Below are 13,405 nucleotides of genomic sequence, written 5' to 3' on the forward strand. Positions count from 1 at the left end.
TTGTGGTGGATGAGCCACACTCACTTTACGAAAGTATAAACGCGAAATTAAAAAAAGGAAACCAAAAACAGGCAACGAAAAGGCAAAGCCGAGAATACAAGGCAACGAGGGCAACACATACCTTTGATGTCTTTTGCTGACTGCGACCTCGCCTGAGGGAAAGCCTGAAAGTAAATAGAAATCGGTTAGCCGTTCTCTCAGGAAAACAGCAAGCGTAATAAAGGCAGTGAATGAAGAGAGAGCGTTAGTGTAGTCCCTTAAGTCGACACTGTGTAAACAGGTCGATGCCAGCGCACATATTTCTTTTCATCTTTATTTTTGCTCCGTAGATTTAAGGTTCAGTCAATTAGTGAGAAACTTTTCTGGCCAAATCCACAGACGCTGCGTCGTTCATCATCCAAGACCAAGGGGGAGGGGGAGAGGGAGAGCAAAAGGCGCACAAGCGAAAAGCAAGCGCGAATGTACCTTTAGAGTAAATAAAACAGCATAGTCTTGTGGGGAAACACAGAGAGAGAAGGAATATAGGAAATGTAGGGAGGTTAACTAGACTATACGTCCAGTTTACTACACTACACATGGGAGGGGGTAATCAGGGATTAAGAGAGAGAGAGAGAGAGGAGAGACGCATTTTACATCACACACACAGTGCCGAGTTTCACAGGCGGTCGCTCAATGAAGTTGCTTTCAACTACCGCAGGAGGGCTCGTGTGGCTTTCTAGGATGATGTGCTGTGCGACCAGGCTCCCAAGACCTTTCCTTCATTAAAGGGCCGATCATCGAGTCTACTCAAGGCAGACTGAAGAGTCCGGCGATCTTCATAAAATTGGGGACAGTGGCACAAGAGATGTTCAATAGTCTCTACACAGTTGCAGCTTTGGCACATAGATGAATCTGTCATGTCAATGGGATGGCTGAATGAGTTGGTAAACGCTACATCGATCCACAACCGGCACGGTATTGCAGCGTCACGTCGAGAAATCTTGGATGGCAGTTGTAGCTGGAGTAAAGACACACAAACCTAATATCGTAGTGACCTGCACGCTTTACTTAACTGCTAGTGTTAATGACTGCCAATTAGATAAATACTTTCATTATTTTGTTTGACGAGAACGCTGACTCAAATGAAATGTTTTGCGAAGATATTGTATTTGTACAAAACGCCACAAGGCGTCGCTACCAGCTCTACCCCGCCGTGAACGACTCCGGTAACCCTTAAAAACGTAAACGCTACGTAGTCTACGGACAAACCTAAAATTATTTAACAGTAAACTAAAATTCTCTAATTACTTAGGAGGCTAAGTAAGTTACCGCGTTTCTTTTCACAGTTTTATACGTGCAGACAAATCGGGAATACTCGGCGGATTAAACAGTAACGCCATTTTTTCGTCTGTGGTGCGACGGACGCTGCGCCCACGTAATTACCGGAATTTGTCTGGTGAGGAATGGCGGAATATGTGAATTCTAAAAGATTTACTCTGACTTAACACAACACAACAGTATTAACAAAATGACATAGACGTTTCGCCACCTACGCAGGTGGCATCATCTGGCACCAAATGTGCGGAGGTCGCCCAGTCCACTACTAGTCACATACGTCCGTGCAAACGTCCGGTAGGGGACCGCGGTTGGTTTTGCAAGCCGATTTGTCGCGACGGATGAACCAAGATTTCAGGAGCAGAAAAGAAGGGAATCCTTATAGTATACTAACACATCTAGACGAAAACAAAAAGTTGAAAGGAATTAAATTGGCCAACAACATGCATTTGCTGGTGGCAACGCCCCCAGTGCGGAATGGGGATGCGGATATAGCACCAAAAAAGGCACAAACCTAGCTAACTGCGCTGCCGAGTCTGACCGACGCTCATCACGGACCCCAGGCTCCCTACAAGAAGGGAAAACTCGGTAAGCCGTGACACCACAGCTGACCTCGCGTTCCTACGGGACACCGAGGGAATGTGGGACAACCTTCAGGAAGCTTTAGGCAGCGACCATTTTATCATTGAGATTACAATTCGGGTTAAACCCAAACCACCAATGAAATATGAATACGTCGACTGGGATCTCTTCAGAAAGATCAGAAACGAGACATCTCCACCAGACGAAAGCTACGATCATCTATTAAACAACTTAAAGCAAGCCGTCAGAAGTGCTACAAAGGAAATAACGACGCGGCTTGAAGTTCCTAAAATGGACTCGAAACTAGCGCACCTGTTAGAGGCCAAGCATGCTCTAACAAATAGATGGAAAACGCAAAAACTGAACCGTAGACTCAGGGCTAAGTTAACCTCGTTTAACAAAGAAATTGAAGCCTACTCCAAACAACTTGCTCTTCAGCAGTGGAATGACAAAATGTAATGAAACGGTTAGTTGCATGAGAAGAGGCAGTAAGTGGAACCTACTCAAAGGCCTCCTTAACGATAAACATTCGAAAAGCGCGACTAATCTGGCTACAGACAGGCTTATCAGGAAAGAGATTGCTCTCGGCCTCACGCAGACGGCTAGCAACCTGGCCTTCACCTGTTTGCGCCTTAAAGACGGTATTCCACAGAATATCGACCAAGATCAGGAACAAGCTAGGTATACAGGTCTAGATAGGCCGGAGTTAGACGAGCCACTCACGGAGTCTGAAATCAGACACGTTCTTTTCAACCGAAGTGGCAGGTCTGCACCGGGGCACGATGGAGTCGCTAACAAACTCCTGCGCAATCTAGATGATAAGACCACTGAAATCATTTGAAAAGAAATCAACGAGGTCTGGAGCACTTGACAAGTTCCGATAGAATGGCGCACAGCCAAGCTGATGTTAATCCTCAAACCGGGGAAGCCCCGCGCATGGATAACTTACGCCCAATCTCCTTCACATCATGCATTGACAATGTGGCCGAACATGCGATACACAATCGTATTACAGGCCACATTGAAAATCACGAACTTTTTAGGCACAACCTCATTGGCTTCAGGAAAGCGCTCTCCACGCAAGACGCTATGCTACTCATCCAGAGGTCTGTACTTGAGAACCCCTCTCGCAACGTTAAAGGAATACTTGCGCTCGATCTTGCCAGGGCATTCGATACAGTCTCGCATGAGCATATTCTGGGAGAGATCTCCTCTCTTAATCTAGGAGAGAAATTCTACAACTTCACCCACTCTTTCCTCTCAAACAGAAAGGCAAACCTGCGACTGGGCACGATCTCGAGTGCGACCTATGAAATAGGCAATCGTGCCACTCTTCAGGGTTCAATCTTATCACCGCTTCTCTTCAATATAGCTATGCACAGTCTATCCAACAGACTTGCTGAGCTGCCAGAGATTGGATATACCATCTATGCAGATGACAGTACAATCTGGTCCCCAGGAGCTTCGCTTGCCGACTTAGAACAATCCTTATAAGATGCTCTAGACGTAACGGAACAGTTCCTGGTTGCAAAGGGACTCAAACAATCGCCGGCAAAATCTGAACTTTTACTCTACAGACAGGCAAGGCAAGGAGTCCAAAACCTTGAACTTCTGGAGACTCTACCAGTTGAACTTAAGACCAAGCAAGGACACCCCATTCCAAGGGTGGGTTCTGTCAAAATTTTGGGACTCCTAATCAGTGCTAAAGGCCGTAACTCGGAAGCGCATAAGAAATTGGGGCACAGGCAAACAACTTAGACTCATTTCTAGGGTCACTAGCAAAAGAGAAGGCCTGAAAGAAGACATTCTGCTTCGGGTCTTTGACGCCTTTTTCATCAGCCACATTAATTATTCCGCCCCTTACCTTAAAAAATAAGCTGGGCACACTAATCAGAACCGGCCTTAAGAGGCTGCTTGGCCTTCCGCAATCCACCAGCACGGAGAGGCTTTGCGAGCTCGGATTACATAACAGAGCTGAAGAACTAATCGAGCCGCACTTTGCTGCACTAGTCTCTAGGTCATCGTCGACCAGGCCAGGCAATAAAATTCTTGACGAGGAAGACATAGCACCCTTAGTTTCACCGCAGAATGCGCACCCTCTTTCTAGAGAAGCAAAGGAAAGCATAATGGTGGAGCCCATTCCGAGACACATCCACCCTGTCTATAACAAGGGTCGAATAGTCGTTCGTGCAAACACTATCCTCAAAAGAGTCGGCCCACACAGTGCTGACGTTCTCTTTGTCGATGCAGCCAAATACGACGGAAACGAAAGATTCGCTATAACGGTTGTTGACGCGCGAGCAACACTAATCAATGCAGCATCAGTGCTTACAAAACATGTACATGTGGCGGAGGAGACCGCCATAGCCCTGGCCCTCAATACGGCTAAACAGCCCGTCACCGTCTACTCGGACGCACGTGCGGCGGTCAGAGCCTACTCCAATGCTTTAATATCAGGCCAAACTGCTAGCATTATTCACAAATCTCTGCAAGGAGAAATAAATAAAAAGCTGAGCGGTCTCCACATCTCGTGGGTCCCTGCTCACGTCGAAGGTATTGCAGGATGCCATCCCAACGAGCGGGCTCATTCCATAGCGCGAGAACGCACGTACCGCGCTAGGGACTAACGGGCCGGCTCAATCACAGGACTGCCTCATTAAGGACCCTTTAACCACATTTAACTAAATTACATCTCACTATAGACTGAGTAGGAGGAAATTCCCTCCACCCAACCCCAAATTAAACAGGGCCCAATCAATCACTCTCAGACTTTTGCAGACACGAACTTATCTCGCTCCAAGAGCCTTCAGTCGGTCCAATCCGATTTTCCACAGTCGTGTTCTAAGCGCGGTCACGACACCTGCTCCTTCGACCCCATGCTCTGGCTGTGCCCATTTAACGTGGGCTCCACTCTCAACGACGCGGTCAGCTGGGATGAGCGACTGAGCAGTCCGGATCTCACGCATCAACTCCATGCTGTCCAGAGGGCTCGTGTCGTTGCCGAGAGCCACCGACTTGAGTAGGGAGGTCTCTTGGCCTCTTTTAATCTTGTCCCTCAGGACTCCAATAAAATCCTTTGTATGTATGTAAACCAATTGCTGCCACTTCAATAAAAGTAATTATAGTAAGCGCATTATTCATCTAACCACAAAATCCTCCTATGCAGGAACATGAACGTCCGATGACACCTTCGTAGTGCGTAAGGAGATCCATCAAGTGTACGAGAACGCCGTCGTAAGGAACCGCTTTGGATCTCTCAAAGCAGACAGTGGGCGAAGAGAGAAAAAAATCACTGTATCTCCCCTAATGTGGATCATGACGAGTGGCGAAGCACTGTACGGTGACCGGTATGTCACCGTACGTCACCCGCGCGTTGCCACTGCGAATGTAAATTGAGTGACATAAAGTGTATATATACACAAATATATCCTCTTTAGTGCTCTTATATTTTAATCCTCTTGTTATAATTCGTATATCGTCATGAGTTCTAGATTCCGTTCTCCCTTCATTATTACTGCTCTGTGGTCTGTGAAATGGAGAGCCAATGGTCAAACTGCCAGGCACGACACCTTCCTTCCACATACCACTGTGCACATCCTTCAGAATTATGACAGCCAGATTTGTTGATTGCGGAAACATAGTGCCTTTAATTATTATTCTATTGCATTTTTATTAAGACATTTCAGAAGTGTTTTGAGTTCTGCATATGACACTTATCTGATACTTCATAATCGAAATCGCAACTTATAATTCGTATATCGTATTGAGTTCTGGATTCCGTTTTCCCTTCATTTCGTTTTCGTTTTTCGTTGTGCAGGTGTTCAGTTTCGGTTTCGGTTTTGTGTAGCGTGACGGACGCCGACAAGGCTAGGCCCTAAGGAGCTTCGCCCCTAAAATATGTCTTGTACGTAAGGAAGAAGCTCATCCACATGAGGATAAAGCAAGCCATTCAACTTTTCGGCAAATCAATACAAAGACACATACGCCAATTCAGTCTGCACGAAAATTACGCTCCATCCCCCAAAAAGGTCGCGCACCAGCAAGGAACACGCGTGACAACCGCACTGGGAGCGGGATTACCGCTGATTAAGCGCCGCACTAACGAGAGCTCAGCGACGCGAGCTCTGTGCGGTGCGGCTTGCCGGTTTCCAAAGAGGGTCTCGTGCTTACTTTTTAGTCCCTAAAGGCGTGAACAGCGGTGGCAGTGAGTCGCTCGTTATTCCCAGTCACGGAGACCGCTCGCCGAGGGCACGGAAAACGTAGAGACAAGGCTTTCATGTTTGTCTTGGGCATACGACTCATTCGACAAAACTTCTATAGGCGCCCACCCTATGTTGTGTAATTGCCATGGCTGAACTGGGCCTCTAAACAGTAGCACCTACACAAAAGCAGATACCTTTCCTTCCATTTAAGTCAAATATGTCAGGAACCGATATACAGTACGATGTGGCGCTGTTTGTACCTCGCGCGTTCAAATCAAATCTACATTCCGTTTTTCAGTGCTTAAAGCGGTTCCGTGCTCTAGCACACAGTCTAGTTCGGTATGGAATTACACTTTATGAATAGTGAAACCCGGTTTTCCTTTAATTTTGAATTTTCTGCTAAGGACAACGTCTCGCGAAATCTCCCCAGAAAAAAAAAAATCAATATGTACAGCTTACTAGTCCAAAACGTGATTTCCATGCCTTTTGCACAGAAATCGACGAATACGGTACTTTCACACAGGCATTACAGGAAGGAAGGAAAGAAGAAACAAGCGGAAAGACAGGGAAGTTAGCCAGTTCTTAGATTGCGCTTCTTGCGGACAACTGGTCTTAAAGGGCCCCTCACCAGGTTTGACAATTTTGAGATAACGAGCGCAATGCATACACTAGGCGTTCACGATCACGTCTGCCAAAATTTGCAACGCTACGCGCCGCGGAAATGGGTCAAATTTCAAGGTGAACGCTGCTTGCCCTTCCTCTCGCGGGCGCGCGCTTTAGAGAATGAGGGGATGACGTACATGAGAAAATGGCCCTACGTTGATGGTAGTGCTGTGACGTCGCTCCTCTACGTAGACGACTGTGCTCTGACGTCGCCAACAGTAGCACGTGACACTGCGATAATTATTTGACACGGCATGTGTAGTTTGTGTAATTTGCCGCTTGAATAGATTAATAAAACTTGAGGGAAATAATGAGACACACAAAGGGAATGTGTGCGTCTTTTTCATTATTTTTCGTCAATTGCTGCGAGATGCGGGGCTAATGTGCCTCCCCTTCCCATGAGTTCGTGTCCCCGCGGTTACCGCATCGAGCAGACGCCAGCCCTGGAAACGAAAGTAATGTTGTGGCGCGTTCGAGCACTCACTATGCTCGTTTATTCTACCGCGTCCAAGTAAACGTTAATGCGGCACTGGCTCATGATACCGCCACCCTCGTGCCCGTACAAATGTCTCAACTTTCATGCCCGTCCCGCAGAAACAGGCAGTACACCACAGAGAACGCCGACAAAACGCCCACGGCCGCTACATAAAAAAAAAACAAAAAACGTAGCAGCCGTGCAACGCCGCTCGCGTGCTCGGGTTGGCTCGGGCACGTCATGCGCACGTGACCATGCATGCGCATGACGTGTTCATGCGTATATGTCAAGTGAAGAGGGCAGGGAAGGGATTCGGCTTGCTAAGGCTACACGGGGCGAGTGGCAAGGGTTTGAAACTCGCCTCCTCGCATCATGGTTTCGCGCCGCTACAAATTATTGTTTTCCTCAGCTCGTAATGAACCGATTTGAAAAATTCTTGCGGCATACTGCTCTTCATTCGTCACGCAACAACGTCCAGCGTCTAACTAAAATTTGCTATGTGGCCTGGTGAGGGGCCCTTTAAAGACAGACTCTGAGCAGTGTCGTATTCTCATTTCCCTTTTTTTTTCTCTTTTTCCTTTTCTTGCTCTGTTTTTTTTTTTTTTTTTTTTGGTAACATCTCTCTTCTATCATCTTTTATCCTCCTTACGTCTTCCCCCTGTACAGGGTAGCCAGGCATTACAAATTTTGGTATATTCCTTCCTGCTCTGACAGCCCTAAACAACGCTACTGCACTCCTCGCTGACCAACAAAATATGGCGAAAAAACGTGCAATTATTGCATTACGTTCTTCCTGAATTCTACCACCTGAGTAGCGTCAAGGTGTGGGACGCCTGATTCTGCATAACCCAAGCGACACAGTGCGACTGAACTGAGGAGAGGAAACGACGAGAACGTCCGGAAAACACGCTTGTCGTTGTCTTCAGTTTTCTGACCCCATTCCACGAAGTCGTTCTGTTTACCCTGAATCTCTACAACAAAGCGTTTATCCCGCACGTACATAGCAATACCTAAAGAGGTCATAAGAAGAATCTCAGTTTGAATGACCTGTCATTGCTCAAGCCGTATACAACGCCCAACGGATTAATTCTGTAACCCTCTCCTGCCAGCTGCGTTGGCGCGGTTGGCATCGTGCCTACGCAAAGACAGAAAGAAAGAAAAGCAGTAGGTCAGGCCCGCCATGCAATTTTCACGATGGCGGAAGGGCTCCTGAATTTTTCCCTTCCTTCTGTCGGGATCATGAAATCGTGACAGCGAAGAAGTGCCTCGTTAAATAACGTGCAGTCCCGCTCGTAATGACAATATCGTCAACATCAAATATAAGTCAAGCGAGGCGCATATACAGGAAGGGAAGCAGAACAAAACAGTCGTTCCGGCTCACTGCGCAGAGAGAAACGGTAACGCTGAGTCTCTTCGACCGCTACGAAACCAAGTGAGTTAAAGAATGAGACACCGAATGACCCTTAATTAAATCTTACAAGAACGTTTCTCGCGCACTGCAATCAGCCTGACAACGCTTCTGGTTCACTTCACTCATCGGGAGATGAGTGAAGTGAACACACCACGACTGGGCAGCGGACTCGGGTAGCGTCCTTCGCGCCTCGATACCTGTAGGCCTAACAAACGCGGGGTTTGCTTACATTTACATCTGGTTGTCGATTGAACAAAAAAAAAAAATCCAGGTGCTGCAGCACTCATCTTGACCATTTACTATTAATACAGATTAAAGAAATAGGGTGGACGTTGGTTCACCATTTAAACATTATACGCCTGATAATGAGATCTTTCCGCATGGGCAACAGTGTTGTAACGAACCATAACTGGACAATGCTTTAATATGCAGGGCAATTTTTAAAAGCAGTATGCGTTCAAATAAGACTAAACTGTGTCGGCGCTAGAATCGACAACTTCAGGGTAATGAGTAATAAATCGTAATGAACTAATTACTAAGGTCACACACTATGATCAGCGTAGCTTCTGTAAGCAAGATGGAAGAACGCGTTCGGTCCTCCTGAAAAGAGTAGCCCGAAAAAACAAAACTGCCGACTTAATTTTGTCACGCACTATAAAGAGGTCATTATCAATGTATGCGCACATCCGTGCTTAGTCCACGGAGCATCAACACCATCCTTCTCAGCCTACATAATGTCCCCTGCAGGACGAAGACCTCCACCAAGGATCTCCAATCTGCCCTGTCCTGGGATTCCATTTTGTCCCGGCGAACTTAATTTCCTCGCTGCCTTCCCCGGCTTATTTTCTCTCACCTTGGTAGCCATTCCGTTGCTGATAACCGGCTGCACGTGCTGCGCATTACTTGGCCGGCCCAAGTCGATTTCTTTCGCTGAATATCGACCAAAATATCAGCAATATCTGTTTGTTGTCTGACCCTTTCTGCTGTCTTCTGATCTCTGAATGTTACGCCAACCAAAATTACACCAAGGAAAAAAATTTACCACTGTTCCACCTGCAACAGTTCTGTGGACACTTCCAAATGCTTTCGTTTGGAAGGCCCGCCGCTTCCCCTAAAACAGACAATTCCAGCATAAGCGCTTTTTGCGAGTACCGGAAGAGAGCATCATAGTCACTTTTGCGTGCCATTTTTCTGTGTCTTTAACACATCCTACTTTATCGCCACTAAGAAAGTCAATCCACCTTCTATCACAGGACCAAACGTATCCGAGCGCAGTAACTATGCGCCGGATGAAAATTTTCAGCGAACCTCGTGACAATCAGAATGCGTGAAAAAGAGAGAAACAAATAACGTCTTAGCTAGACAGCTGAACGGCATCAGCGGTAGCGTAAGCTTCACTACAAAATATGAAGTTAGCGAGATACTTAGTCGAGAAACCGGTAAGCGTTCAACTAACACACAGCACTTAATAAAAGTTGAGAAAACAGCGAAACAATGAAGCCGGACCGCTGGGAAGATACGTGCGTGGCATGTTTAACAGACACCAACATTTCAAGCAAAATGTGGTAAGAGATTCCTAAGCGTCATCCTCATCAAAGGCGAACGAAGAGTTTCGTAAAGATGTCGAGAAACAGTGATGTGAAGTCGTCGACTTTTTTCCATTTTCATGAGACTACTTTTACCTTGCGCAAGCGATTTGTTATAATCTTTTGAAAACTTACGGTAGACCCAGACGCGAAGCACTACTGCGTTAAAAATTCAAAGGAAATATTCAAAGTGTGTGTGTGTGTGTGTGCGTGTGTGTGTGTGTGTGTGTGTGTGTGTGTGTGTGTGTGTGTGTGTGTGTGTGTGTGTGTGTGTGTGTGTGTGTGTGTGTGTGTGTGCGCGCGCGCGCGTGCGTGCGTGCGTGCGTGCGTGTGTGTGTGTGTGTGTGTGTGTGTGTGTGTGTGTGTGTGTGTGTGTGTGTGTGTGTGTGTGTGTGTGTGTGTGTGTGTGTGGAAAAAGAGAGAAAAATAACAGAAAGAAAAAACGAAGATAACGCAAACAGCACATCACACTTTTACGACTTATCTCACGGTTCGTTGCGTTAATATTTTTTTATCTTCTATAGCAATGACTCGCGTTCTCCCAGTTCGCAAACATAGCGCCAAGGATCAGTTTCCCAGCCCAGCACACCACAAGATCAGAGCACACGAATGTGTACGTGCGGCGTAGTAATAGCACTGAGACTATATGCATCCTGCCGAGCCGAGGGGGAAGAAGAAAAAGAAGGGATGCGGAAAGAAGAGGAATGCCGAACAAGAACGAGCAGAAACACACATTATTCGGAGAAAGCCTTTCTGTGAAAACTCTCGCACGCGCAGTTTGGCGAATTCAGACTTTTTGTTTTTTTTTTTTTAATCTCCTCCTCCAACTGCGACCTTCATGAAATATGGGTCACCGGGCCACGAGGCACGGATTTCACGCCACACGACCGCACAAGGGCCGCCCCGCTGAACATGCGAGGGCGTCTCTGCTACGCTCCAAACAAGGTTAGCGCGCGTTTTTGACACGTCTTCTAAATCACCTGAGCCGTTTACGAGACTCGAGTGCAAACGCGCAGATCTCTCATTTACCAGATAGTAAGAGGAAACCCCCATTTAGCGGCGGCAAAACTCGGCCGCTCCTTCGCAAGACTCCAGCAAGGTCACGCTTCGATCCTCTCCAAAGCTTGTGCGCGATTACGAGCCAGGGAGAAAACGTAAACCCGTTAGAGCTTTCGTCGCGTTCAAGAGCAATCTCTCGAGCTCTGCATTCAGCGTCGCAGCCTCCTCGTTATGCGCGTACGCCTGCGCTGTTTTCGAGCAGTGGCGCGAAGTAGGCGAAGAAAATGAGATACGCGCGAGGTCCCAGCTCCGCTTTTCCGCGACCCAAGCACGATGCGCTGTCGGCCTCCCGCATCTCGGTTATCTGTCTCGAATAGGCGGCGAGAGGAAACGGAAGAAGCAGTAATGGAAAGCGCGCTCACCGCACCTATCATTGTGCTGCATCGGACATGCACGAAAGGAGTCGAATAAGCCTTTGCGTAAACTGGGCGGAAGAGCTGCCGCTGTATATCTAACGCTCTTATTTACGAAATACTCTGTTCGCTCTCTAAACCTATTTGTTATACGCTGTAACATACAAAAGTGGCAACCACACTTAATAAGCACTGACGATGCCTAGGCTTATAAACAAAAATAAGAACAGTTCAGACAAAGGCCGCAAGGTATTTGCGTGCACACAGATATATATATATATATATATATATATATATATATATATATATATATATATATATATATATATACATACATATCGCGCGTCATAGTTTCTAAATTTTTATAAGCCGTATGTGTTTGGTATTGGAATAGGTTGGGCTCCTTTTTTCCTTTACTGGGTCCATGAAAAGGAATGTGTGCTACCACGCTTGCTGTACAAATAGAAGCAAATAGACGCACACAAGTCATATTTCACTCGACTAGCTAGTTGAAATTAATGAAATTCCGATGTCTCCCGCGCTATAACTACGATACGATTATGAGGGACGCCGTAGTCGATGAATGCACTTTCCTTCTAGCAACCTCAGGTTCTTTAAGGCACACCTAAATAAAAGGACACTTCGTGTCCATCTAATGCGGCCGTCGTGGCCAAGAATCGAATGCGCGCTGTCATGCTTAGAGCAGCAGAACACCATAACCACTAAGCCGCCACGAAGGGTGACTAACTGCAATGTGCCATCATTATGAGATCCTGCAATTCAATTATTAATGCCCTAAGCGCCTCATGAGGCACTGGCCTTGGAAAACGTCGCGTACGCGGTGCAGAAACTGCCGTGACTTTAACAAAAATCAAATAAAACTCATGGTTCGAGCCAGAATCGAACCCAAATATTTAGCGTGTTCAGCCATTGCTTGAAACTGCTTTGTGAAAAGACCCTATACAGCCATTATGTCGGGCAAGGAGTCAAGTTAACACATGTAAAAACTTTGAGGACGCGTTGAGCTTCGCTTAAGTGTTAATTATGTCCCGAAAGATCTGCGCTCTCACCAGAGCCATGGGTGATAGCACAGGGGCGTAGCCAGGGGGGGGGGTTCAACCCCCCCCCCCCCCGATATTTTTCAATTTTGCTTGCGCATATATACACGCACACATACAAACGCACGCACGAACATACATAAAGTATGGTTGAACCCCCCCCCCCCCCCCCACCCCGAAAAAAATTTCTGGTTACGCCTCTGGTGATAGCACAGGGTATCCAACCAAGTGGCGTGTGGCAGCAGTGCGTAACCTCCACCGGTGGTCCCATCTGTGACCCAGGTTGGGTTCGATTCCGGCTCGGGCCCTGACTTTTATTCTTTGCATTCATCGGGATTTTTCTCTCGCAACCAACGCCGCCGACGCCGACACCGCATTTTCTGCGACACGGGCTTTTTAACGCAATCGCGTTAATATCGCGTGGCGGAAGCGTAGAGTCGCACCAGCCGCCACACCCTGTAAATTGTGTAACGGACGAGAACCACATTCAGCATGAGTGAGTGGTTGAAAGCTCCCAGCCCGTTACAAAGGGCTCAGCCATAATTCACCATCAGCCACAGCACTAACAAAGTGCAGCTACTCACGCGATCTCTCAAGCTCCGATGATGATGATGTAGTCCCACCGAATGGCCTTCAAGTCGTCTTAGTCGAATGCGTAAGGCACCACGTCGGTTGTTATCGACATCGGCACAACTTGTTTCC

The 13,405-nt window shown here is 47.1% G+C and overlaps 1 protein-coding gene across 1 annotated transcript in view; it reads right to left on the reverse strand.

The window, feature by feature from the left end:
• LOC119382473 (rho GTPase-activating protein 7) overlaps positions 1-13,405 on the reverse strand; it is a gene marked incomplete at its 5' end in the record, with an annotated part of 247,529 nt that overhangs the window by 194,647 nt on the left and 39,477 nt on the right. The window contains 1 exon segment of the mRNA XM_037650183.2: positions 122-164. Coding sequence (XP_037506111.1) covers positions 122-164 — 43 coding nt within the window.

Source organism: Rhipicephalus sanguineus, chromosome 2, assembly GCF_013339695.2.
Source record: "Rhipicephalus sanguineus isolate Rsan-2018 chromosome 2, BIME_Rsan_1.4, whole genome shotgun sequence".
Lineage (NCBI taxonomy): Eukaryota > Metazoa > Arthropoda > Arachnida > Ixodida > Ixodidae > Rhipicephalus > Rhipicephalus sanguineus.